Genomic DNA, 27862 nt, shown 5'->3' on the forward strand with positions numbered 1-27862 from the left:
ATTGGCAGTGAAACAGAGTCTGAATGAAGTAGCACAGACTGAATTTCCTCCATGCTAACAGTGCTACAGAGCTAGTCATTCTTGCTGAATAGCTTTCAGTGTTGTCTGACTGCCCTCTACTGGTCTGGTGGTGTTTTGCAATAACCTTTAATTTTTTTCCCATACATAATCCTGGTTTACATAATCTAGCAGCCTGACAATGGGCTAAAGGAACAATTTAGTGAGGCATGTTTCACCATAACTAAAAGTTCCTGGACCCTCTGGTCAAAAGCAGCTTAAGTTATCAGTAAGTACCCATCAACACAAAGACCACCTGCTGTAACTGCGCTGATAAGAACACATGCAGTCAGAAATGTTGTCCTCTTTCGGCACTCATGAAACATCTCTTCTTCAATCAGGTCCCTGGCTTTGGATCAGATGAGCTGAACAGTGGTATTAAGATTTGCTGTGTGTGTGTTTTGTGCATGTGCCGAGGGGTGGGGGGCGTGGGGTCATATGATGATGACAGAGCCTGGCGTGCCTGTGATGAAGACAGAAAGAAGGCTGTATGGAGAAAATAGCACACCGTGTCATGTGACTGCTGAAAGGGAAATCTGAAGGAGGCAGTGGGAAGGAGGGAGGGAGGGCTGACCACACGCGTGTGCTGCCTGCTCGGGACACATCAATGCCTTCAGGTCCCGGGCTCCTCTCATGTTTTAGCCCGGACCCGTTAGTCGTCATCGGGCCTCCTGCGCGGAGGCAGTGACAGAATGGCCGATCGCCGACGCAGGAGCTCCGGGGGTCTGGTCGCTGCTGCAGGGGCTGAACGGAAAGAGCTCCAGCGTCAAAACACAGCGAACAAGGCGGAGGACGCGGGACTGGATAGCCTCTCTTTGGAGGAGATACTGAAGCTCTACAACCAGCCCATCAATGAGGAGCAGGCTTGGGCGGTGTGTTACCAGTGCAGCAGGACGCTGGCGAAGAGGAACATGGGCAGGAGGAGCTCCTCCGCCTCGGCCGGAGCATCATCAGACACAGCGGAGAGGAAAATATCCGGGCTGGGGGATGTGAGGATACAGATGGATGGATCTGTGAGAGTGGAACCTCAGGACAGCACAGGTAAAAAACCAGACAGTCTGCACCTACGGCTGGTCTCATACATGCCAGCCTTAAATATGAATTGGGTTAAGGTGTTTTTGTAATACAGATATACGCATGCAACCCCTCAAGGCGAGGGAAATGTCTATAGGCAGTTTTACAGTGGTACTGTAAAAGAAGACCGCCACAACTAAACCTGAACATAGTGTGTTCTACTGCATTACGCTTTTCTGCTTGTCTCTGAATGGTGCTGCTGAGTCTGGGTACCTGGACCTGTCCAAACCACACTACTTTACATCCAAGCTATTTAAGCCACTCATCGTAAAACCACGCGTACCTGTTGTATAAGACACTACTGTGAATACACCACATGCGTGAATCTTTCATCATTTAGTCAGGTTAGCACTGTGACTTATTTTATTAGCCAGTGCATTTAAAAAATATGAATAAAAGATTAATAAAAACAATAATGATTTTTTAGCACTGGTTATATGATTTTGGTCACATACTGGTGAATTAACCATGACAGAAACATAAAAAGCAGCTTTATACATATAAATATAAATAACTGAGTACGCATTCCTTAGTAACCCAATTTCTAAAAAATAAAATAATTTAAATTTCAAAAATGTAAATAAAACAAAGATTAAAATGATTTTGGGTAAAGAACATTTTCTAGAGTTTTGGAAGAGATCATGGTCCCATTCTTGTATAGATGTAAGATTTTAGCAGCTGGACCTTTTTCCCTAAAGTTTCAATGGTTGAAAGGTCAGGATTGCAGGCTGACTAGTTCAGCACCTGGACTCTACTACTGCTGAGCCATACTGTTGTAATGAATGCTGTATGCAGTCTGTTGTCGTTCTGCTGAGATATGTAAGACCCTTCCCTGAGAAAGACATGGTCAGGGTGGGAGCGTGATTGTTCTAAAACTTGTTAAGCTGTGTCTGTAATTTAACAAAATGGATTTGTCTGACCACAGAACAGTTTTCCACTCTCTGGACTAAAGCTTGACTTTAGTGGGCCGAGGTAGAGTGGATGGCAGTGTTTCTGGATTGTGTTACAAATGGTGTCTTCTTTGCAAGATAAAGCTTTAACTTACTTTTGTGGATGGCATGATGAACCGTGTTCACTGACAATGACAATCAATGATATGTGGAAGTGTTCCTGAGCCCATGCAGTGATCTCCACTACACAGCCATGTCTGTTTTTAATGCAGTGCCTCCAGATTGTAGGAATCTTTAGAGGTTGTGATATTCAAAGTCTACCAGCTGATGAACATTTTCTTGTAACTGATCCAAATTTATCAGCAGATGCATTTTTTTTAGACTGGTGAACCTCTGCCCTTACATCTAAGGTACTCAGCCTTTGCTCTTTTCTACTCGGGTGAACTGGCAACAGATCAGGTCTAATTACTTGTAAAATGCTCTCCCAGCTTTTTTTTTTCTTACTACAGCCACACAGCCACTGACTTTTTCAGCCTTTTCTTGATATGTTTAGGCACGTTGCTGGTGGCTGTCAGTCAAGCAGCTGAGTAGATGTTTCCTGTGGAAGCCCAGCGGTACCATATTCAAAGAAACATCAACTGCAGGACCTAATAACCTTAGTAACCCTAAAAACAAAACAAAAAAAACTTAAACTTTTTCATGTTGAGTCCAGAGTCTGAAAAATTGACCTTTTTGTATCTTATTTGTACTGCACACTGTAAATGACATTACAGTTTCTGTCTTCACTAAAACCAAACATGACGTGCAGTATTCTGCTGTGTTGGTCGTCAGATGTTACAGGGAGGAGTGATGAGGATGACTGGCATAGAGGCAGCTCCTGTAACTCTAAATCTACAGATGAAATAACATCTGTTTCCTCTCTCCTCCAGGTACATACAGCCCCTGCACAACAACAGAGGTGAGTGATTGCATTTTATCATAATAATGGACTTTGTATGTGTTATCAAAGTGTGATTATATTTACAGTGCTGTGCAAAGCTTTTGGTCTGGTGTGAAAAATGCTGTAAACTTAGAATCTTGTGAAAATGGAAGTGTTATTAGTTTATTTTAATTGATGAACAAAAACATCAAACCAGAGTCAGTTTCAGTTTCATCCATCCATCCATCCATTTTCCATACCGCTTATCCTGTTTAGGGTCATGGGTGGCTGGAGCCTATCCCAGCTGTCATTGGGCGAGAGGCAGGGTACACCCTGGACTGGTCGCCAGTCAATCGCAGGGCTGACACATAGACAAACAACCATGCACGCACACACTCACACCTAGGGACAATTTGGTATGACCAATTAACCTGATGAGCATGTTTTTGGACTGTGGGAGGAAGCCGGAGTACCCGGAGAGAACCCACGCATGCACGGGGAGAACATGCAAACTCCACACAGAAAGGCCCACCGGCCGAGGTGGGGATTTGAACCGGTGACCTTCTTGCTGTGAGGCTGCAGCGCTAACCGTTGCACCACCGTGCAGCCCAGTTTCAGTTTCAGTTCTGCTTTACAAGGATGTGTATTAAAGAAACAATAATGCCTTATTTTTTTACTTGAACTCATGAACTGGTTCACCTGTAAGAAGGTTTCTGGGTTGATTCCTCAGCTGATCAGGAGCTTCTCTGTGTGGAGTTTGCATGTCCTTCCTGTTCTTGTGTGGGTTCTCTCTGGCTTCCTCTCACAATCTGTAAGTGTGAGAGTGTGTGTGAATGGTTGTGTGAGTGTGTGTGTGTGAATAGTTCTCTGTCTTTACATGATAGTCCTGTGATAGGCTGGTGGCTGTTTAGGGTCAGCTAGGATGGCCTCCACCCCCCATCCCCCCACCCCCAATGGTTTATGGCATACTGTATGTGTGGGAGTGGAATTGTGATTTTCAAGTGAACACCTCACTGTATTTAGAATTAGTTTAACACACAGGCCTGTGTTAGTTAAGTGTCAATTTTGAGCTCCTGAGAGAGTTGCTAAACTTTTTAAATATAAGTTTTAGTTTAGTGTGGACAAATATAAACATTTCTAAGTCTTAAATTTAACCCCAGAAGTATTGAATTAACACTTCTGTAATCTGATAATGATTTATTTACCTCTATAAATAGATATCTACAGCCAAGCACAGCCTTAAAGGGAGCAGGCACTTACAGTCTCTATGTCATATCCTCCCTGCTTCACATGTGAGCTCCTGTCAGACAGGAAGTCTGTGATCCACCTGCAGGTTGAGAAAGGCACATTCAGCTGGCAGAGCCTGTCCTGTAGCTGAGTAGGGATTAGAAAACCAAAAGCATGGCACACAGCTTGTCACCAAAGACATATTAGTCATCCTTAGTCAAGGAAGAAAATCAGACAGCAGCTTAGTTGAAATGGGGTCTAAGCAGGGATGGGTACTGCATGGGGTACTTTTATAGGTACCGACCTGATTCTGTCTGTGGTACTGAGTACTGATTAGCTGTACCCTGTTCCTTTCTAACTGTGAGAGAGTGGAAGAGTAGGTGATTTTCCATGCTGGGCATGAACACATCATTGCAAGTTTACAAATTGAGAAATGAATATATTAAATTGAAAAACTATGAGATTTTACTGTTAAACAAATTAATATTTATTGCCACATAAACACACAAAAAAGTACAGAATATTGGAACCGTTGAGTACTGATCCAGATTGCAGGTACTGGTCATTGGTACTGTATCGTTTTAAAAGGGGAAAAGTACCCATCCCCAGTGGCAAGACCTAGGGCCAGGCTCTTCATTTTATTGATAGACTCTCAAGTTTGAACAGACCACTGCAGAATAACTGCTGACTGTGGGTTGGAATCAACATTATCACAAACAGTTTAACTCCTGTGTTTGCCTTTAGCAAACACAGGAGTTAAATTAATCACAGAAATTGTTTTCAGCAGAGAAAAACACAGATCTCTCTTCTCTCTACTAAACTTCATCAGCTGGCGTGGTGTTGTCCTAGAGACCTAGACGTGCGTAAATCAATCTGGTCCTGCTCAACCCGATCAGGGAAATGACCTGTAACCTGTAATATTGGTGCTGTTAATCTCATTTTAAAGTGTGGATTACAATCAGGCATATATCTTGAAGGGAGATTTATTCAATATCACTTTGATACTCCTCACAGCCCCTTTAAGATTGTAATATAAAGAAACAAAACATTATTACACAACGGTTAAGGAAGCAGAAACAGTTTTTATGTTTGAGTAAATGTAAAAATTGAGTCTAAGAGAGAATTAGGTATAAACCCTCCTGAAAAAAGTGATGTTAAAGAAGAGAGCTATTCCAGCTGGTGCAATGCCTGAAATGTTGGATTGTTATTAAATTTGAATGTGGAGTAGAGTCTGTAGGGATATGTGTTGCTGTTTCATCACACACATTCATTACACCCTGTCCCGGTAATGCTTTCTTACAACTACAACAAACAATCAAAAAAATAAGTTTACTTGAAGTTCAGTTACCTGTGGAAATTCATCCGTAAGCCAGTCAGTCTCAAGTGGACATTTGTTGAACAGTTTTTAACACTGTAGCATGAACTTCAGTTCTCTGTTTCTGGAAAACCTACATCTTTAATAAGAATTTCAAACCTCATGCCACATCACAGACACCAACCATGATCTCCATCCAAACCAAGCTCAGACTTAATCAGTGTCAAAAAACAACAGCTTTTCAAAGTCTTTACAGAATAACAATCTGATAAAACTTTGTAAATACTGACTATAGAATCTGACCCACTGAATGCTCCTGAGGCTGACTTCTGGACCTACAGTGCAGCCACCAAACCAGTCACTGGGCTTCACTTTTCCCCTTTTTTTATGGTACAGCCTCATTCCAACACAGGATGAATTAAGTTTTTTTCTTCAAAATTCCACACACCACACCCCAATCAGGGAGAAAGGCCTAGAACTCCATAGTCAATGTTAAAGCTCCATGGTCCTCTGTGGAGAAAGGAGAACCTTCCAGAAGGACAACCATCTCTGCAGCAATCCACCAATCAGGCCTGTATGTTAGAGAGGTCAGACTGAAGCCACTCCTCAGTAAAAGGCTCATGGCAGACCACCTGGAGTCTGCCTAAAGGTCCCTGAAGGACTCTCAGACCAGGAGAAAATAAAATCCTCTGCTCTGAGAGACAAAGATTGAACTCTTTGGCGTCATGTTTGGAGGAAACCAGGCCCCGCTCATCACCTGGACCATACCATCCCTACAGTGAAGGTGTCAGCATCATGCTGTGGGGATGTTTTTCAGCAGCAGGAACTGGGAGACCAGTCAGGATTGAGGGAAAGATGAATGCAGCGATGTACAGAGACATCCTGGATGAAAACCACCTCCAGAGACCTTTAGACCTCAGACTGGGGCCACACTTCATCTTTCAGCAGGACAACGACCCTAAGACCACAGCCAAGATATCAAAGGAGGGGCTTCAGGAGGACTCTGTGAAGGTCCTTGAGGGGCCCAGCCAGAGCCCAGAATACTGCGAATACTTAAGTACATGCAATGTCTTAGTTTTTATTTTTAATAGATTTGAAAAAAATTCAAGATTTTTTTTTTTTTTACTATTTTGTCATTATGGCATGCTGTGAGCAGAATTTTGTGAGAAAAATGAATTTATTTTATTTTGGAATGAGGCTGTATCATAAAAAAATGTGGAAAAAGAGAAGCACTGAGAAAACTTTTCCAGTGCACTGTAAATGTGATGGATTCTTCGGCTGACCACAAAAATGCACATAAGATCATTTCAAGTTGTACTCTGCTCCTGTATTAGCATGGCAAAATCTCATTTTCTGATCGTAAATAGCCTTATTATATAGAGAAGAACAGAGCTCATAGAAGAAACCAAAGGAGCTAAAAAGCAGCCAATGTCCCTGATCAAAACAGATGGATGAGAAAAAGAAACCCATCTGTTGTCATTATCTGCATACGGATAAAAACACAGTGATCCCCAGTGAACGACGCTGCAGAGTCAGATGATGTTGTTTTACTCAGGGCTTATTGGATGAGTTCTGGGTACAGAGTGCTTCAACAATAGGGCTCTTTGTATATGCATCACTGTGGCTAATCCCATTTAAAATTGATAGCTTCTTTTCTAGCTAACAAGATCATTTTATTACTAAGCTACCTATCAGTGGACTAACCCTCTTGTTCTGCTATTACAAAAAGTTTTGGTTGGGATCCCTCAAGGGAAGCTATATGAGATGGTGTTGCATTGTTTAATGAGGCAAAACAGAAATGAAATTTGATCATTTTCAACCCAAAAATTTCCAACACACTGCAAAAAACTGACATCTTGTCAAGTATTTATGTCTTGATTTCAGTAAAAGAATTATCTTTTTAGACTTAGTATGAGCCACATTCACCTGACTAGTCTAGAAAAATGTCTTATTTCAAGCTATTTTAACAAAACTGAGGTCTGAATTGCTTGTAACCAGTGAAACACTCTGCCAAAGGAGTAAGAGAAAAGTTTCTTGTCGCAAGACATTATTCAATTTCAAGTGACTTGACGAGAAGATTTTATAACCGCATTGGCTTTTTTTTTCTTGTGGCAAGCAATTCAGACGTCATTTTTGTCTTTTAATATCTTGACATAAGACATTTCCCTGGACTGGTCAGGGTAATAATAATAACATTTTCTTTGCTAAAAATAAGAGGAAAACTCTTAGATTTTATTGTCTTGCAGTGCAGACAATGTCCAAATAAAAATAGCTTTATCAAGACAAAATATCTTGTTGCAGACTAAGAAATCCTCTATGCTGCTAATGTCAGCACTTTACATCAGATTAGCTTCAGTATTCTTCTCATATAACAGAGGCTCTGGGATCTAGCTGCAAAAGTTGGCGTCTGAAATCCATGTCTGAAAGTCTAGATGTGACAAATACACCTGACATATAAATGTAAACTGAGCTTCTTCATTGAAGTTTTGTTGTGGGTGTTTTGACCCCCAAGACCCATGTGTCACCATTTTTTTCCCAATATATAGGGCATGAAAGAAAGGAGGGCAATTGTGACTAGGGATGGGTACCGAATTAGATACTTTTATAGGTACCGACTGAATTCTGTCAAAAGTACCGAGTAGCGATTTACGAAAACCAAAAGGTACCATGCTTAGGTACCTAAATGCATCCTTGTGACTGTGAGGGAGTGGAAGAGTAGGAGATTTTCCATGTTGGAGATAAACACAGCATTGTAAGTTTATTTATTGAAGAGTAAATATGTTAAGTTGAAAAAAATGTTGTACTTTATTTTTAAACAAATTGATATTTTTTTATCACATAAACACAAAAAAGTACCGAAAATTGGTACAGTTGAGTACCAATACCGATTGCCAGATACCAGGCATCGGTACAGTATCAGTTCAAATGTGAAAGGTACCCATCCCTAATTGTGACCCGAATACATTGGAGCTTTCCTCAGCCCTATGATACAAGGACAGTTTTAACTGTAGAAGGAGGGCAATAATTCATTATCAGAAAATTAAATCTTTTCTATTTAGGAGATAACACATATTGAAGTTCTGAGTGTGTTTGTGTAATAAAGAATTTCTGTTTGTCCCCTTTTTCAGATGATTGAGTCTCTTGGCATCATGATCTACAAAGCTCTGGATTATGGGCTGAAAGAAAACGAGGAGAGAGACCTCAGCCCTCCTCTAGAGCAACTCATTGACCTCATGACAAACATTGCTGATGCTGAGGAGGATGCATGCCCTGATGAAGGTTACGAAGCCACAGAGGAAGAAGAGGATGCTGATGACCCTAAGGGCCTCTCCAGTGTCCACTGCTACAGAGATATCCTCAAGGTAGTCATTTCAGCAAACAATCAGACTGCTGAACAGGGTGAAATAAATACATACATTTAATCTATTTTCATTTATTAATTTATTTTTCTTTAACATAGAGAATGTATGAGATATTTAAAGAGAAACATTTTACTATTTCCTGAAAAGTATTAATCATGGAAGAATTGTGGGGAAAAATGAAGGATAACATTTCCACAGATCGAGAGTTAGGAATGGGATTTTTTTGGGCCTCATGGGTTGCTCCTGTTGTATCGTCCACAGCCAGGAAAAACTGTGAACATTTGGAGGATTCTTTGAAATGAGACAGCCTTCATCCTGACACAGCTCAGACCTTTAAATGAAACGTGTTGAAGGAAATACCACAAACACTTGCTCCCCATTAATGCAGGAGTGGAGACATCAGCTGATCTTTACTGAGTAGCTCCTAGCTTGGCACGCTGCTTTTATTGTTTACTACTTCTCTGTGTGAAGAGAGGACATGTGCAACAACTGGAAGCTAAATATCAAAAGGCCGAGTTCAGACAGTTTTATGAGGACTGGAAACTTCTGTTGAAACAGGACGGACATGGTGAAGAGGGACTGACTCACCCCCTATGAAAAAAAACAACAAGAGAGTCTCTATTAACCCCAAAGACTCTACAGGACCACCAACACAACAGTCCAGACCATATCCAGGATTTCCAGCTGAACCATACCATAACCGACCTGAAGGTCAAATTCACTGCGCTGGATGAAGACCTAGGGCTCTAATTTTGTGGCGCAGCGCAGGGGGCACAAGGCTGGTGCAACCCGCGCAGTGTTAATTTCGTGCGGCGCACCACTGTGTTCTGCCAATTTGACAATTTGGTAGACTGTCTGCGCAGAGATGGGTGTGACTGCTTGCCAGGGGCAGTTGACGGCGCACCAGGGGGAGGTGTCAGCAGATTCATGTTGGCGCAGTGACAATTTTGTGCCAAAAAAGTGCGCTGAAAGCTCGCCAGCTCCAACCTGGTCTATCCTCGGCGCAAGGCGGAGCGCACCCCACGCAGCTGTAATTTGGTGACAGGCGCACATGTGCGCACATGTCAACAAAGCCTCAGAGGCAGGTTTCCAGAGTGTCAGGCACAATTTATGTAGTAAACAATCACAGCAATCACTATTAAATGTAACTGTTTGAACCAGCATATACATTTATATCTATATTAACTGTCCCGTCACATCTGATGGCAGATTAAAGCCGTTTGTCATAATGGAAAGTTAACCTGACGGCAGCTGGAAGTTTGAGTCTGAGTTTTTGTTGCTCCGCTCTCTGCCATTTTCACTTCTGATATGGGACCAGGCACGTTGCATTGTGGGTAACAGTAGGCGAAGCAGACTGGTCCGATGCATACTGTGGATTTTTCCTGATTCAGTACGTCATCCGGGTGTTTTTCTCATACTACAACTCTGACATTTATTCGCATACTACATACTACATATTGGTTGAATCAGTAGGCACTGCCAGTATAGTATGCGAATTTGAAAACGGCCATACACCCAACTGAGGGAAAGCGCCTCCTCTTATTGACCCCCCAGGCTGATGAGCAGCAGCTGGGTGCACTGAGGACAGGTGAGCTGAGTGAGAGCTTGTTAGGAGAGCTGCAGGTCACAAAACACCTCCATCTGTAACACCAGCTAGAGTTTTCTGAAGCTAAAAACAGGGCAGGTGCGCTTGCGCCTGGTCTACGAAATTAGAGCCCAAAATATCCACCTGGCTCACCACCCTACAGCTGTGTCTGTGAACAGGCCTATCTATTCACACACTGTCCCTATCTTCCTATGAGCACTGAAAGATGTGGCCCTCAACAGGGACCAGTCCACATCCCGCAGAAGGAGCAGCTCAGCTCAAAAATTACATTAGACAGCCAAGACACACTGAACAGGCTCTGAGAAAAAAAACTTCAGATACCAGATCAACCTCAGACAAACCAAAAGTGTAATGTGTCACGTGTATGATAAACAGAGATGTCTGAACTTTTAATAAAAACCTTCTCTTTGTCTGTCTCCTTTTTAGCTGTGCAGAGCTCATCTACCTCGTCTGTCAGATGCCTCCAGTCACTACCAGGCTGTTTGCAGGGCGCTGTACACAGAAACCAAGGAGCTGCACACTTTCCTGGAAAAGATCAAGAGTGCCAAGGAAGTAGGTGCTTATCTCATATATAATATTTAGCTCAGATTAAAACTTGATACCCACCGACACATTCAGCTGAAGGTCTCCTCTTTACAGGGTCACTTTTTAAACCACAACACCAGGAGCTAACAGAGACACACTCCTTCGTACCCGCTGTCTAAAAACACCTTATGTTGACACTCTCCTTTCAAAGTCATCTTGTTTTTCACCTCAGCAGCATAAGGATCTTTCTCATGATACATTTTTATTGAACCTGGATTCAGAGCACTTCCTGACTATCATGTGCTGGACACTCCTGCTAAAAAAACTCATTTGTTAGAGTTAGATTGACACTTTCATGAAACAGAACAGTGATCTTTAGGTGGTTGGTGAATCACATGGTTGAAGCATCCATTGACCTTTTAGAGTTGGATAAAAGCTGAAGGGAACTTTGCATCTTAAAATTAAAAACAGATATCTCTTTCAGAGTGCCAAAAGTGGAGAAAAGGCCACGTGTGCTTTCTCTGAATCTGTTCGTTCATGACTTCTCTTTCTTATTATGACTTACTCTGCCTCAGTCATGAAGCTCTCTCTTTCTTCTTCTCTTTACCAGAACCTTCGTAAGATGGAGAAAGGGTCATCAGAGGACTACGGTCAAGACCTTGATAGGCTACAGAATGCTGATTGGGTAAGAGACTATCATCACACTGTGGCCAAAGGTCAAGTTTGAAACACATGGCCATTCACCCATGAATCGCTCATAACAAGTAAGACATCAGAATTAAGCCTTCAGCTCCCCTTTATTTATTGAAGACACACGAAGTTATTGGCTGAAAGAGCAACATTTCAGCTTTCCAAACCGTTGACATTTTTCCAATTGTGCAAATTGTTGAGGAAAAACAGACATTGCTAGCAAATTTGTCGGCACCGTTACATCCAGAGTTAAAGAGGGTGTGAGGAGTTTCTAAGTGATCTTGAAAAAGACTCCCTGATCGTAATCCATGCTTTAAAATAAGATTATCACTACCGATATTAAAGGTTATTTTGAAATGCTACTTCTTAGCTTCCTGATTGCATTGAGCAGGACCAGATTGATCTGTGACAACACCACGCTGGCTGACAAAGTTTAGTAGTAAGAAGAGAGATCTGTGTTTTTCTCCGCTGAAAACGATTTCTGTGATTAATTTTGTAGTGATGGTGGACACTGGAGCCTAACTGTCAGACAGAAAAAGCACATAGGAGCAGAAGAAAGATAAACAGGAGAGATAATGAGCACAAGATAAAAGCTAACACAGGAGCTAAAGGCTAAAACACAAGTTAATCTGTTTGTGATAATGTTGATTCCAACCCACAGTCAGCAGTTATTCTGCAGTGGTCTGTTCAAACTTGAGAGTCTATCAATAAAATGAAGAGTGAGGTTACGTTAGCTCTGATTGGTAGATGACTGGCAGGACATAACCAGGATTTGCTTTAGTAACACATTACAGACATGTCTCTGAAACCGGGCTATGAGTATCGCTAAATATAGACAGCTACTAAACTACAAAACAAGCTGACAGTGTTACTTTTTTGTCATGTAATCTGGATACATTGGAGCACCAGGCTGCCAGTAGCGCCACATATAGCTGGCTACTAAACTACGGTACAAACTTAAAATGTTAGCTTGTTGTCACGTTTCTAACAACAGCGCTACTTAACTGTTGATGAATACCTATTACCTCGTTGAGTTGTATCCAATTAAAAGATGTCGTCAACTAAGAAAATTTGTTCAAGACACACACACATAGTTATAAGTCACATCCAAGCGGCAGCCTCCAGTCTTTTTCTAACTTGGCTGTTCAGACGATATTGAGATTGCAAGTTCGCCCAATCAGAGCCACAGCTCAGGTCAGGTGACTGTCGGGCCCCCTATAGCTGTACTAGAGAGCCTTGCCATTTCCAATACGGCCGCGATAGTCGATTTGCTTCAAAATTCATTTCAGAAACAGACAGGTGACGCTGGGGAGAATACATCCATCAATTATACTGTCTGTGGTCACATCTACACGACAGTGTGTGTGAGATTCTGGGCCAAAATGTGGCGCTGCAGTCCAATTTAAACAGATCCTCCTCATAGCACGTTTATAAAGTCAATAAATGTTTTCATTAAAATGAATCAGTTGGTCTAAATGCCTCTGCAGAGTTAGCAAATATCACTTCTTCTTGTTAAACGTAGTGATAGCAGCAGGGACACCTCCCTGTTCTGCACATTAGGACCAGATTCAGGGAGCTTAGATTTTACTCAAATTTAGTTTGTTTCCACCCAAGACGGGTCAAGATGGATTCCTTCACATTCTGAGTGATCTGAGTTTGAATTTAAGGGACTTTATTCTTTAAGGTCACACCAATCAGACTGTTAAATACCCAATACAGATACGGATCTGATACTGATACCAGTATGACTTGCTACTCTTTTTCTCTCAATATGAGGACTGAGAGTTGAGTTGTGGCAACCTGGGGCTTTTGTCACTCTGTAAACCAATAATAACCTCACAAAGATCCTTATGTTTGTACTTTCAGGCTGGACTCTGGGTTCAGGTCATGAGGGACCTGAGGGAAGGTGTCAAGCTGAAGAAGGTACAGGAGCGTCAGTACAATCCCCTGCCCATCGAATACCAGTTAACTCCCTATGAGATGCTCATGGACGACATCAGAGCAAAGCGCTACAAACTGCGTAAAGTCATGGTGGGTGTCTCATCTTTACCACGTGCACACCTTCTGCTTGTTGCCACCTGATTTGGCTATTAACCAGTTCTGTTAATGCTCTCATATTGCTGAAATGGCTTGCAGCACAGGGATACTTTAAAATGGTGCCGCACATTAGTTTAATTAAAGGCAAATTAAGATGAAAATTAGGCACCAATTGTTGTACTACTGCTATTTTGATGAATTAAGTTTATTTTTAACTTTTATTTTGAACTTTTTATCAGGTCAACGGTGACATTCCTCCAAGGTTAAGGAAGAGCGCTCATGAACTCATCCTGGAGTTTATCAGATCCAGACCACCTCTTAACCCTGTAAGTACAGTTTTAATTCACAGTCATTATTTTATCATACTCCTTAAAGACCCTGGTCCTTATTTATCAATCTTGCATTGGAATTGGTCTAGATCTGGGTGCAAAGATCCAAATCCAAATCCAAATCCACTTTATTTATATAGCACATTTTAAAAACAGACCAATGTCTCCAAAGTGCTGTACAAAAGCAAAAACCATAAAGTAAATAAAACATTAAAAAAAAAATAAAAACATGAATTAAAATGATAAATAAGATAAAATAAATTAAAAGACACAGAGGACCACACAACTCACGCGGCGTTAAAGGGAGTCAGAAGAAACTTGTCTGCAAGGAAATCACTGCAGTGATTCAGATGAACTTACTGCAATGTTCACGCATGTACCAGGGGTACCAGGTGTACGCCTGACCAGGTGTTGATAAATGTGGCGGCTGAAAACAATCGTAGTTTACATCAGTGGCTCCTAACCAGGGGTATGCAAACACATTGTAGGGAGTACATGGAAACATTTGATAATTTATTTACAACTTGGAAGTACTGAGATAAGCCTGTTAATAAAAGGGTACGTATGCACTACAACTAGTTTTTTTTTAAGTTTAAATGCCAGAGCTCAATTTTTTTGTGGTAAATGTTACAAGAGCAAACAAAAGCAGGTTGTTTATTTTAATTTCGTATTTATTTATATTTCTTTTTTTTCCCAAGACAAAATATTTTTCATTTATATGTTTAAAGTTACAACGTAGAAAATGCCAGACAACTGAATGTTAAAATTGATGACATAAAATAAAACGATTTTCATTTAATAATCAGTGGTTCTGTTGTTATGTGTTGTTGAACTGACAGCACGCATGAGTGAGGGGGTAATCGTGATATGACAAAATGGCTTAAGGGGTACACAAGACCAAAAAGGTTGGGAACCACTGATTTACATAACACACCCATAAATATTCAAGGTTCAGCTGGTTGGACCCAAAAAAATTACATCATAGAGGGACACACTACAGAAAAAAGGAGACCTCTATGCCGGAGATCAACATCACCATAGTAACCAAGGTAGAAAGAAATGACCTGGTGTTTGGCAGCTGAAAAAGTGGCGTTAAAGCGAGTCAGAAGAAACTTGTCTGCAAGGAAATCACTGCAGTGATTCAGCAGCGTGGATGTGAAAAACAAAACTAGAGTTTCAAACATTTAATTTACACATCCTTTGTTTTTACCTTGATTAATTAATTCATGATATCTGACTACTAGCAGCCACAGTATTATTAACTGTTTCAGTTGAGGTCCAGACACATGGAAAGTTTGTTTCTTAAAAATGGGTAGCAGCTCTGAGAGACGTTGCAGATTCCGGCCTGAACCTGAACCTGAACCTGTCACAGTCACAGACTGAGGGAGTGGAGCTCTCACTAGGTCTGCATCAGTTTCAGACAGAAGTGATGGAGGAACAGACCAACCTGCATTGTGTCAGATACAGATAATAAAACATTTTCAGCACTTCAACCTAGTTCACCTGAAAACTGATTCATTAACTTCATTTGTGGTCGTTTTGGTGCCTGGACAAGATGTGTGTCCATTGTGCCCAATTACGCGTGAGTGGACCGGAGTTTTATGATTGTTTGTACCATGAGATGAACCGATTTGTTGGGATCCTATGTTAATGAAAGTCTTTTGTTAGGAAACAGTAACTTTTTCACACACAGTTCACATTTATGTGATAAGATTGTGGGGAGTGAAATAATCGTTTTCAAAGTAAATCCTGTGATCAGTTCAGCTTCCTTAAAAAAATTCAGGCTAAAAGTTTGATCCAGTGTCTTCTGAATGTTCTCTGTGGGGACTTTATCATAGACATGGGAGTGTATTTACATCTCTCTCTCTTTTTTTTTAAGTAAACCGATAAAGGAAGCACATTTTGTTATGGAGAAATCAGCTGACAGCTCGCACAGCTGCTCTTTCAGAGCAATGTATTTTTAAAGATTAGTTGAAGAAGAGTGAAATGTTAGAAATATTCCTGGTGTCATACCTAATTCAATGATCTAAATATTCTAAGAACATCAGGGTTTCCGTCCAAAAATGCTTAAATTCTAAATTTCGCAGTATCAGTGGACGACCTGACCAGTCCATTTATGGCACGCAGACAAAAAGCTCCGGTCACAACACTGTGTAAAATGGCAAAGTCTAGCAGTGAGAGGAAAGCTCTGGGATTTTCTCTGCAGAAAACAATTTCTTGGATTTATTTTGTGGATGGACACAGGAGCTGGACTGTCAAAACAAAAAAGGAGGTCAGAACAGAGAAAAGCTAAAAAGGAAAGTGATAGAGCATGGGTTAAAACACGGGTTAAACTGGTGGTGGTAATGTCCATTCCAACTCGCATGCAGCAGTTATTCTGCAGTGGTCTGTGGATTTAATTTTGTTGTTTCGATAGTCCTTGGGAACAGCTACGTATGCAGTGATGTGCTGACGAATTATGGTGACCAAACTGGCAAAGACTGGACATTTATTCCACAGGCTGCATGTGTGTCATTCTGAAGGTAGCGGTTTAAGTTTGGGTTTTTATGTAGCAAACTCTTGAGTAACCAGGGTTCAACTTGTACCAGGTGTCAGCACGTGTACTGAAGCCACAGAGCCAGCCTCCTCCAACACTGCACGAGCGGATTCTGGAGGGAATCAAGTCAGAGAGGAAACTCCGACCAGTGTCACCTGATGTCATCCGCAAGAGCAGACTGGGTAAGACAAGTCCTTCTGTATAAAAATTCTAGTCCAAAGAAAAAAGTCTCATCCTGACAGTAAAGTCTTCAATGAATGATTTGTGTTTTTACATTTAGTGGAGAAACACCATGAGAAAGTGTTAAAGTCAAGGCACGTTTTACCTTCGTTTAGGAAAAGGCTTTATCTGTTTAGTGTCTCATTTCATTCTTGTAGTGTTTTTCTTTTTTCTGTGCTACATCCACGATCATAGCCACTCAGGATAGCCTATTACACTCACTATTATCAAAACACAAAGTCATTTGTGCACTGGGTGCACTGTGATTGGCTGAGGTAGCCATGTCCCCTCACTGCCAAAAATTGTCCCAAAACAACCAAAGCATCAACAAACAGGCAGAAGAAGGGGTTTGATGCAGACACAGAAGTGATAATTGAGCAGGATTATTCCTGAGAAGTTGACTTTTTTTTTTTTAAGGAAAGTCCTTCATAATCTAGTTTTAAAGAGGTTTTGCAATGATCTACTTAACATCAGTTCTTGTATATTTTCTGTTCTTGTAAAGAAAAAAGTGTCAGTTTCATAAGAAATTGAGTTTCTTTAAAATGGTGGTATCTATCTATCTATCTATCTATCTATCTATCTATCTATCTATCTATCTATCTATCTATCTATCTATCTATCTATCTATCTATCTATCCATCATTTGCAGATTTCTAAAGACCTTTTTGAGAAGATCTGTTTTCTAGATTTGTCAGTTTCTTAAGAGGATGACCCTTATTGTTAAACCAACAGATACAGATCAAAATTCACGATAACATTCTGGTTACCTCTGTTCTCGGCATGTCAAAAACATCCTTAATTCATCACTAAATGAAAGAAAAAGGTTATTGCCAACTTAATTTTTTCTAAAACTTTAGTGACTAGACTGATAATGCAGTTTTTTTTTTAAACTCAGGTCATATTAATACCATGACATTTAACTTATGTTTGGCTTTGGCTTCTTTGCAGCAGACAGAGAGTAAAATATTAATGTTACCTTTAATGACCTTCAGTTGTCCATTGATGAAAGGCTGTCATTTCAACCTACTTTGCTGTTTCAAGCTGAATGCTACGACACTACTAGATCTGTCTCATACACAAACATAGCTAGAACAATGTTGAATTCATTTGAAGTTTGTATTAATTAACAATAAGCATTCTCCACCACTGATTGTTCATATAAAATGCTGCTTCTGGCAATATTTTTGCAGATTGATAACTGAAATGTCAACATGTCAGCTACTCGTGGTTTGTTTTGTACAATTAAAATTAAGTTTGGAAAATAAATCATATAAAAATAAAATAAAGCCTATTTCTGCTTTGCTACATAATAAATCTAACAGAACAGTCATAGTACATACTACATTCAAGTGTAGTAGACAGTACGCAGTGCCTACTACATACTACTTTCATACACAGTATGTAGTAGGTAAATTCGAAAACAGCCTGCGTTTGCCTTGTGACATCACACATATGTCTTCGCTCCAGTGGTTTCCAAGGTGATGGTAAATCTCCATTCATTTAAATGGGAGTGAAATTAAGGAATCTATTCATTTCCATTGGTCTGAAACTGCAAAAGAATTTAGTTTAGCCAAAAAATTGAGATATAGACCTGAAAAGTCATAACCTCATAGTCCTTTTGAATGGGAAATGGTCAATCAACAAGTGTTGTTTACACATAAACATCTACTTTATTGACTTCAGATGTTATTTCTGTGAAATTTAACTGCATATTATTCAATTCATGAGCAGAGCTTCCGTTTTAACCTTATAGAGACTCTGTAACAAAACAGAAAAAAATGCCCCAAACTGGCAAAAACTCCCCCAAAAAACCCCAAAAAACCACCAAAAGTGGCAGCCATCTTGAATTCGAAGGTGAAAATAGTGTCAAGTCATTATGTAACCCTTAAACATGTATTTCTTGACAACATGTATTGTCCATCATTGTGGGTCGAGCCTTTAAAAAATCATGTCCATGACAGCCATTTTGGGTTTTGGACTCCAAAAAAATTTCCCCACCTTGTTAAAAAATACATCCCAGCTAAATTTGTTTTTAAGCCTGTCTAGATGACAAATCCATTTAGAAACGGACCTTCACTCACTGCGGTCACATTTCGGTCCAAAATGGCTCAACTGATGTTGGATACCTGCAAAAGAAAAAGTGCATTAATGGTGTTTTATGAGTGGGGTCTCAAAATGCTGACCCCATGACCAGCTGTCCTGATGAAAGAGGTGTCCCTTCACAGGTTTTGGCAAAACTCACAGTATGCCCATGGATTTGTTTCGTACGGGATTAGGTAAAGTATGAGCATCGAACAGCTTTGGTACCCCTTAACCCTCAGCCTTTAACTTTCTGCATCTTTGAATCATAGCCATTACTTCCTCCCTTTGAGTATTTTAATATTATAGCCTATCCAAGACACAGATACAGAGCACAGTGATGCCAGACTGGCTGGTTTGTTTGTGTTGATAAGCAGTAAAGGTTTAGCATATGCTTCCTTTAGAGAAGAGGGTTAAGTTTAGAGAGACAGATAGTTTAAAATCATTCCTCGTCAACATGTTACAAGAATAGAACAGGTTTCTGAGGCCTCCATAGATTTAATCAGGGGTAGCTCTGATCAACCATCGAGCTCTGTCAGTGTCCCTTTTTATCATTTCAGAGTTTGATAGGTAATAAAAGAGGGATCCATCCTCTGCCATGGCCAGCAGTCAGCTGAACTAATCCCTCCTGACTCCTCTAACTCTGGGCTGGATTTCAAACCCATATTCTTTGTCTTTTTTCCACCTGTCCAGCTCCCCAGTGTGCTATATTAACTGGTCCCATCTAAACACAGAGTTGTTGCTGCTGTGATGTTGACATTTAATAACATTTAATAAAAAGTGCTTCTACACACCCTGTGCATGGCCTCAAACACTGCATGACAGCACCTGTGTCCAACTGGACTCACAGCAGTAAGTGATGATGTTCTGTTGTATTTACTCTGTTAAAACAAATTTTAAGAATATAGAAAATAACCCTGAGAGGAAAATAAGAACATGTTTTGAGATCTAAAGTTTCTTTCCTATGTTTTTCCTATTGTTTTCTTTATTCTGTGACCCTCCTTCCTGTGCTTCTTTGCAGATGATTTTAGTCCACGCATGGGAAGGCGGGTGTCCAGCACTTTGTCTCTGATCAACGGGTCCTCACCTCCCAGGGTAGAACCCTCAGGTTCTCAGTCTGCGCCTCAGAGGAAGAGGCTTCTTAAGGCTCCCAGCCTGGCTGAGCTTGATAGCTCTGACTCTGATGTTAGTATGAACCTGCAGAAGTTATCTCAGGAGTTATAGGAACAACCGCTGAGTAATCATTTCCTCTGTTTACCCAGGACGAGATCATTGGGCAACGATCAGCCAGTAGCTCCAGCATGGCTACATCTCCAGAGTCTGCACTGGGGAAGAAAAGTGAGTCAGAGAATTCCTCCTACAGCTTAATCTACCACCAACCCAAAGTGTTCACAGCCTCTGAATGTTTCACAGGAGTAGATTCCTGAATTAAAGTTTGCTTTCTCTTTTCTCTCTCTTTACCCCTCGTGAACACCAGCTCCCCCAATGTTCCTGCCCATTTCCTCTACTCCTCAGCCAGAGAGGCGTCAGACCCAACAGAGAAGACACTCCATCGAGAAAGAAACCCCCACCAACGTCCGAGAGTTTCAGCCACCTTCCAAACAGAACTCTAGATCTCTGGTCAGTATATTTTCTCTTAGGAGTATATTACCATGAAAAGTACCTCTGTGAATAAGAGGTGTCAAAGGAATGACTTTTTGAGGTTATGTTATTCTAATAGTTTTTGTACAAGCATTTATAAATCCCCTCCCCTAAGCTGAGCATCTTTAGTTCCTGGTAAAACATTCTCCAGACTCTGATAGTTCCTGTGTCCTGTTGTTGGTCTGTGTTTAGACTATAGGGTCAAAGACCCTGGTAGAATACAGGTAATTGAAAAACACAACCAGACCAGTAGAGGACAGGGAGCCAACAATGAAGGCCTTTTAAAGAGAATGACACCATAGAAGGAGAAACACCTAACGTGTAGCACTGCAGCTAGCCTGTTAGCATGCAGGAGATTCGGCCTGTGCTGGTTTTGATCAGACTTTCTGTCACTGCAGATGGGTTTGTTGACACTTAAATGGAGACGAGTGCAAGTGACAAAGCCGTCACCAGTCAAAGCCTTTTTAAAAAGCCCCAAACAGCAATTGTGTTTCAGCTTGAAGAGCGACCCTGATTGAGGACTCTCAGTTGGGTGCATCCTTCTCAAATAGCTTTTGCTCATCACTTAATTCTTATTTGATGAAGAGATTATGGCATGTATAAATATGTGAAACTAAACATGGATGAATTCCTTAGGACTGCTTCTGTGTTTGATCAGCTGTTGTAAACTGGATATCCACTGACATGTTCAGCTGAAGGTCTCCAGTTTACAGGGTCACTCTTTAAACTGGAACACCAGGAGCTGACAGAGACATTCACACAGTCAGGCTCAAAGAAGACCATTGTTTAGGAGGTACTAAACAAAGTCCATCAATGCTGGGTGTAGATCACCTATCAGAAACATTTAGCTTGTAGTCCCCAACTCCCAGGGTTCCTGGTTATCTGTGCCCATATTCACAGAGAATCCTGGGGCTAAAAGTAGCTCTTAGTGATGCCATTCTTAGAAAACAATAGAACTGCTTGAATTCTAAGACTTTTCCAGAAGTTTCTCTTGATAACATAAAAGTTATTCACAAAGTGCCCTAAGAGAGCTCCTAAGGTGAAACACTGTTAGGAGGAGGAAGGAGGACTTGAAGAAGCCTGTGAGTGTCTTAAACAGATGGCAGAGAGTCAAAGAGAAGGGAGAGATATTCTCCTTACCTTAAATGACAGTGATTTAATATCACACCACTGGCTTGATCATGCTGTTTGTGGTTGATCTCCTCAGGGTCCCGCCCATGCATTTATCAACACCAAAGTAAACAATGTCAGCAGCTATAGCCTAAATGGTAGCCTGTTTGAGAACAACTTAGTTAGTGTGCTTAAGTCTCCGCTCTCTGTTGGGATTGCAGCATCTGCATCCAGTCCACCATTAATATTAAACACATATCAATCACCAGCATGGAATGTGAATAGAAAAATAAGAAAGTCATTATTATCGGCATGTGAATGAGGAATGTTCAAACATTTTGAATCTGTTTCACAACTGTGTTTTTTCATTTTTGTACCAACCAATCAGAGCTTCTTGGAGACTGCGTCATACCCATTGACGGTATAAAACATGGATGTAGCATCCGTGACGTCACCCATTTGTTCCTGAAACCGTGAAATGAAGCCAATCCGTGGACACAGCCACATTTGTAATGATGCCGGCTGTGAGTTTTCCTTTGAGTAGCTACAGGGCGCCTGGTGGTCATGTGACCTGGGCTGTGCCTCTGATTGGAAAATCAAACGATCCCAATAACTTCTAGCAAAAGAGCTAGCAAAAAAATTGTTTAAGTTGTTTTTTGAACCAGGCTGTAAATGTGATTTTAATGCTGTACAAGTTTTTTTTTTATGGCTGGGTGTGTACGTGACTTCTGGTCTTTCTGCAGCCAGCCTCAGGCAGATTCCTGACGAACAGCGACTTTTAGCACTTCCACGTAGGCTTCATTTTTACTGACTGGATGTTAACCCTTGGTCATACCTCATTACAGGGTCAACCACATTTTCTCACTAAGATTGAAGTTTTTGTCCCTTCTTTGGTCAGAGCTGCTCTCAGAAACTTCCTGAATCACTCTGAAGCTAAGATTCCTTGTTTTTAGGCTAAGTTGGGAGCTCTGTTAGAGGAAGCTTTGTGAATACGAGCCCAGGAAAGCACTAACCCCAGGCAGGGCTATTTTGGGCAGGGGTACCCCAGAGCTAAATCCAGACCCTGGTTCTAAACAGAACTTGAGTGCCAGCTTGGAGGCGCCCTCCTTTATGAATTGAGGGGAAACACTGGTCTCAGTGGTATACTAATGACATTCTGTGATTGATGTCGTTTTTTATTATCTAGGATCCAATATAAGATTTATAAACTAATAAAAAAATAAATGATGCTTTAATGGTTAATCAACAGTTATAAATGATAACAGCTATTTAAAGTGAGTTCCTGTTTATGGTTTTTCAGAAGCGTGACCTTGTTTTTTTACTGAATGATAAAGACTGAACCTGCTGTTTGTTAACCACCGTCTGTCTGCCTGTGTGTGTGTGTTTCCTTACAGGAGGAGTTTTGTTTCCCTGTCGAATGCCTTTCACTGACGGTGGACGAGGTGATGCACATAAGACAGGTGCTGGTTAAGGCAGAGCTGGAGAAGTTTCAGCAGTACAAAGAGATCTACAACGCTATGAAAAAGGGAAAGGTAGAGTCACTGTTGTTAGTGTTGTACCCTCAATAAAGTTTCTCAATGGTTCCAGAGTTTATATGTCTCAGTCAGAGCAGCTCCAGTCAAACTAACAGCATTAATTAATCATTTTAAATCTGCAGTTTTTCATTTTCATGCCTTTTCTCCTCTCCTCTGGCAGCTTTGCTTCTGCTGCCGAACCAAACGGTTTTCCTTCTTTACCTGGTCCTATGTCTGCCAGTTTTGCAAAAAGTAAATAATTAGATTTTTTAATTTCAAATTAAATTCAGACTAAGGTAAATATTTGATTTTCCTCATTAAATATAATTTCTCTGTTCTTGCTCAACAGGCCGGTTTGTTCCCAGTGCTGCAAAAAGGTGAGTAAAGATTTCTGCTGTTGTGATTTCTTTTATGTCTGATCAGCTATTAGTAATGTCGTCCCATTCAAAACTTAACATTTAAAAAGAAAGATTTTTCTAACCATAATCTTTTGGACGTATAGTGGTGCTTAAATGAAATGAACTAAGTTTTGAAACTTGATACTACAGAAACCTTGAATGGCACAGCTGTGCCAAAATATTAATGTTACTGAAACAGCCTTAAATTGATCCAAGGTGCTTTTTAGCTGTTGTTCCATGGTTTGCTTGAGTTTTTAGGCTTCTTTCCTATATATTCAAAAAGGGGTTTTAGTGTTAAGTGAAGGGAAAAAAATCCTCCATTTATGCTGTTCCATCTGTATTTACTCTGATACATTGCACCTACTGTGATGATAACACTTCTGGTAACATCTCATGAGTGTCACCTTTATTTTGGTATGAAGATAGTGGACACAGAACTTATAGTTTCAGAGATTTTTTTATTCTTAGGATGTCATTTTCGAGCAGGAGCCTGAAAAAAAAAGAGGCTCAGTGAAGAACAGGCTAACATAACAAAAAAAAACTCCATGGTGCTCAACATTTTAACTCTCACACAAAGCACACAAACTGTTTGACTGAAGAGGGACCCACACACTGTCTCATAGCTTTTTCTCTCTTGAATAATCCCTCATCCTGGGGGTTTGCCATTTTTATTGATGTGGAAGATTTACCCCTCAAAGAATGAGATTTAGAGGAGAATTGGAGGAGGGGATTTCTCAACCTCAGAAATAATCCTCAGCTTCATAAAACTGAAGGCCCACATTCTTCTTGGGGATGTTTTCATGAAATGATGACGTGTCCTCTTTTTCTGTCTAACAGATGCGTCTGCCCTCTAAACCCTACACAAGCCTGCCCATTTTATCCATCGGCTCCACCAGCACTCTCCCCAGGGAGAGGATGAGCGCGATGGCAGCAATTGGACGAGGACTCTCTGTGACTGGAGGGCCGGTAGGAGGGGCCGTGGTTCAGCCTCATCCAGAGGCGGGACCAAGTGCATCAAGAGCACCTGAGAAGGCTCCTGGAGCAGGTGCACCAGCAAAGTCTGAGAAGAAAACCTCAAGCACACAACGGCACAGCATCCAGAAAACCATGTCCAAGTAAGATCTGCAAACACACTTCGCCTGTCTGACTACAGGGTGTGTGTTACTCTGAGAGACATTGCATCAGTTCTAAATGCTGCAAACAAGTCCGACTGGCTCAAGTGCATTTTCTGAACCCACAAACACCTGAAACACTCTTGTAAGGTGGGAACACCTTAAATAAGGACAAATCATGGTCTGTTTGAATCATAGGAGAAATAATTAAAGATGTGTTACTGTTTGAAAGAAAATAATAATTGGGATTCTGTGTTGATCATGATCTGTTTCTGTTTGGTGTAGGTTTTCCAAGCACGGCTCCTTAAAGTCACACGAAGAACTAGAGCTGCCCCAGGAGCTAACAGAAGACTGGGCCACGATGGAGGTGTGTGTGGACTGCAAGAAGTTCATCTCTGACATTATCACCTCCAGCAAGCACAGCATGTCACTGGCTACAAAGAGGGCTCGCTTGAAACGCAAGACCCAGTCCTTCTACTTATCCTCCCCTAAGACTCGGGAGGAGTATCACCCGTCTGAACAAACCATCAAGGAAATCTGAAACTGTCTGTCTGGCTGCCCCAGGCCAGCAGATGGTACCTCTGGATCCTATCTTGCTCTATATGTAGTCCAACAAAGCCTTGCAGGGTGCCTGAAATGAATCTTGGGGTGGACACTGCTCTCTATCTGACCCATACTGTATATAATCCTCTAATCTCTTCCTGGTTTCTGAGAAAAGAGACAAGACCCGATGTAATGACCAGTATCATTGACTTTAGGCACAAGGACTGACCTCCCTTTGAAAGGCTGAGCAGGGATTTCAAACTGAAAGCACAAAATAAAGAGGACTGACATCTTCAGACTTGTACAGATACAGATTTGTAACTGAGAGTGTCCACTGAGAAAGTTTGTGAGATGTATTTTATATTATTTTCTTAATATTTTTCAGTTATTGTTGGATAATCAAAAAGCCACATTTTATTTTTTATTCGCAGTTTGTTTGGCCAATGATGCTCAATGCAGAATCTTCAACCATTCCCATAATGTGTTAATCTGCTCATAGATGATCAAATATTTATTCCCAAGCCTCAGCAAACAATTTGACCAAAGTTTGACTTGATGGATTATGTCCCTTTAGTTCTTATAGTTGCGTTGTTTTCATTTTGTTTTCAGCTTATTTCTACAAAACATATCCCAACTACAATGTTTGGCTGGACCGTACTAAGGCAAACTCACTACTCACAAAAAGTTCAGGATATTGGGCTTTTAGGTGATTTTTGTCCAACCACAGATCAGTGTCCTGCTTGATTCCAATCAACTTATGCCACAAACTCTGACAGAAATCTGGGTGTGCTGATTGATGACCAGCTTACCTTTACGGTTCATGTAGCCTCGATATGCAAGGCAAGGCAAGGCAAGGCAAGGCAAGTTTATTTCTATAGCACATTTCAGCAATGCAATTCAAAGTGCTTTACAGACAAAACAAGTTATAGAAAACAATTAAAATTCAATTAAAAATGAGATTAATTAAAAAGATACAATAAAACAAACAACGACAAAAAACAAACAAAAGATTAAAATAGATTTTAAAACAGATTTTAAAACAGATTTTAAAAACAGATTTTAAGATAAAATTTGCAGTGCAAAATTAAAGACAAGATATTAAAATGATATTAAAATGATTTGTTAAAATGTTCTAATAAAATGCCCTCTATAACATCAGGAGGATCAGAACAAGAATGGCTCCTGCCTACCTGGGGTCCCTCATCCAGGTCTACACTCCTTCTGGCCAACTACGCTCTGCTTTTGAAAGACGCCTTGTGCTCCCAGCCCAGCGCGGCTCCAAATCACTAGCCAGACTCTTCTCCTCTGATGTGCCCTAATGGTAGAATGTATTACCTAACTCTATATGATCCACTGAGTCCCTTTCTACTTAAGAGATGTCTGAAGACTCATCTGTTCAGGGAACACTTGGGCCCTTAATCTGAGCCTTCTCCTCTTTGAAGGGTAGAATGAGTCAAGAGGTCCCAGACCCAGCTCTTAGTCAATATTTGGCGCTGGTTGTTGAATGGTGTTGAAGGTTGACCACCTTGTTCTGATATATCATCCAAAAGTTAAATATCCCAGACTTTTTGTGAGTAGTGAATAAAACTTCTCTACCCTGTCCCCTAGTTTACACCAAACACATGAAGTCCACAGTATGGAATACGCTGATGCATGCATTGATGACAAAAACACCAACAATCCCTCTGCACATCAGAAATGAAAGTGTCTTCTTGAGAGTGGTGCTTGCTCCAAAGCGCACATCAGCTCATCTTTGTTCATTAATAACATCTCTGGACATGTTTACAGTGTTGCACAGTTCGGTCTTCTTGACATAGTAAAAGATAAGCTGTGGATGTGTACTTGTTTACAGCTGGATCATATGGCTGTATCTACAGTGTGTGTGTGTAATAGGTGTGTTGGTCTGTGTGTGTGTTTCTGCTAAAATAAATCATTACTCTGAGAATACAGTGGGGGCTCTGCATGAGCCTGAGGTGGAGGTAAAGTTGGGTGTGGAGGCAGCGTGTCATGTCCTCTTCCTGCATACGAAACAAAAGCCCTTCTTTGCATGGACAAATCATTTCATTGTATGATCAGGTGAACTGTTTCTCCTGATGTCAAGGAGCCTTGTGCTGTGCATCTTAGTGTATGTACCAAGCAGAGGAGTGTCCTGTGGTCTGTTGTGAAGGTCAACATACCAGTAGAAAAGTGTGTTTCATTAAAGTATGCCAAACGTATGTTCATTACAAACTTTCACTGTATACTTGTCAGTGCACTTTGACCACACTTTAAAAGTTGTAATATAGTATACTTTAAATAAATAAATTGATATAAAACATGCTTGTAGTATCAATTGTTTGTAAGTACTGAAAGCTAGGGTCTGCAGGAATTTTTGTTACTTGTCATTAAAAACACCATTCAAACTGGGCCCCTCCTCCTTGGCTCAGTGCCAGCAGCAGCACACACCCACAGCCTCCAACCGTAGCCCACCAACCACCTGTAGCATCGCATTTCTGTGGGAGAGACTGAAGAGCTGTGGACCTGACTTGGCATGTTAGCACAAGCTAATTTTGACACATACCTGGTTAGCAGAAAGCTAACTTGCGCTGCTCTCGATCCTGTACTGCTCTCCAAGTTCCCAAAAGGGAGTGAAAGTTGAGTCATGCTTCACCCTGGTTTAGAAAAGAGCTTTATCTTTGG

At 40.9% G+C, this 27862-nt stretch overlaps 1 protein-coding gene across 1 annotated transcript; it reads left to right on the forward strand.

The window, feature by feature from the left end:
• Window positions 1-514: 514 nt before the first annotated feature.
• Window positions 515-27500, forward strand: LOC141801322 (protein spire homolog 1-like). Its single transcript, XM_074684320.1, has 16 exons — window positions 515-1098; window positions 2951-2979; window positions 8611-8844; window positions 10877-11002; window positions 11586-11660; window positions 13532-13696; window positions 13942-14028; window positions 16620-16749; window positions 19887-20050; window positions 20128-20203; window positions 20343-20485; window positions 23011-23148; window positions 23312-23382; window positions 23480-23507; window positions 24366-24643; window positions 24926-27500. Exons 1-16 carry the CDS (start codon window positions 750-752, stop codon window positions 25179-25181), a joined length of 2349 nt encoding a protein of 782 aa, XP_074540421.1. The 5' UTR covers window positions 515-749; the 3' UTR covers window positions 25182-27500.
• Window positions 27501-27862: the final 362 nt, after the last annotated feature.

Source organism: Halichoeres trimaculatus, unplaced genomic scaffold (assembly GCF_033239565.1).
Source record: "Halichoeres trimaculatus isolate MK-OKI-2021-1 unplaced genomic scaffold, fHalTri1.1 fHalTri1_scaffold_12, whole genome shotgun sequence".
NCBI lineage: Eukaryota > Metazoa > Chordata > Actinopteri > Labriformes > Labridae > Halichoeres > Halichoeres trimaculatus.

Bases quoted from the DNA above. Each gene is read 5' to 3' on its own strand.
- LOC141801322 (XM_074684320.1), top strand. From the start codon at position 750: ATGGCCGATCGCCGACGCAGGAGCTCCGGGGGTCTGGTCGCTGCTGCA. The intron at 13,697-13,941 runs GTGGGTGTCTCA...ACTTTTTATCAG, and splicing joins ACAAACTGCGTAAAGTCATG to GTCAACGGTGACATTCCTCC. The intron at 20,486-23,010 runs GTCAGTATATTT...GTTTCCTTACAG, and splicing joins AACAGAACTCTAGATCTCTG to GAGGAGTTTTGTTTCCCTGT.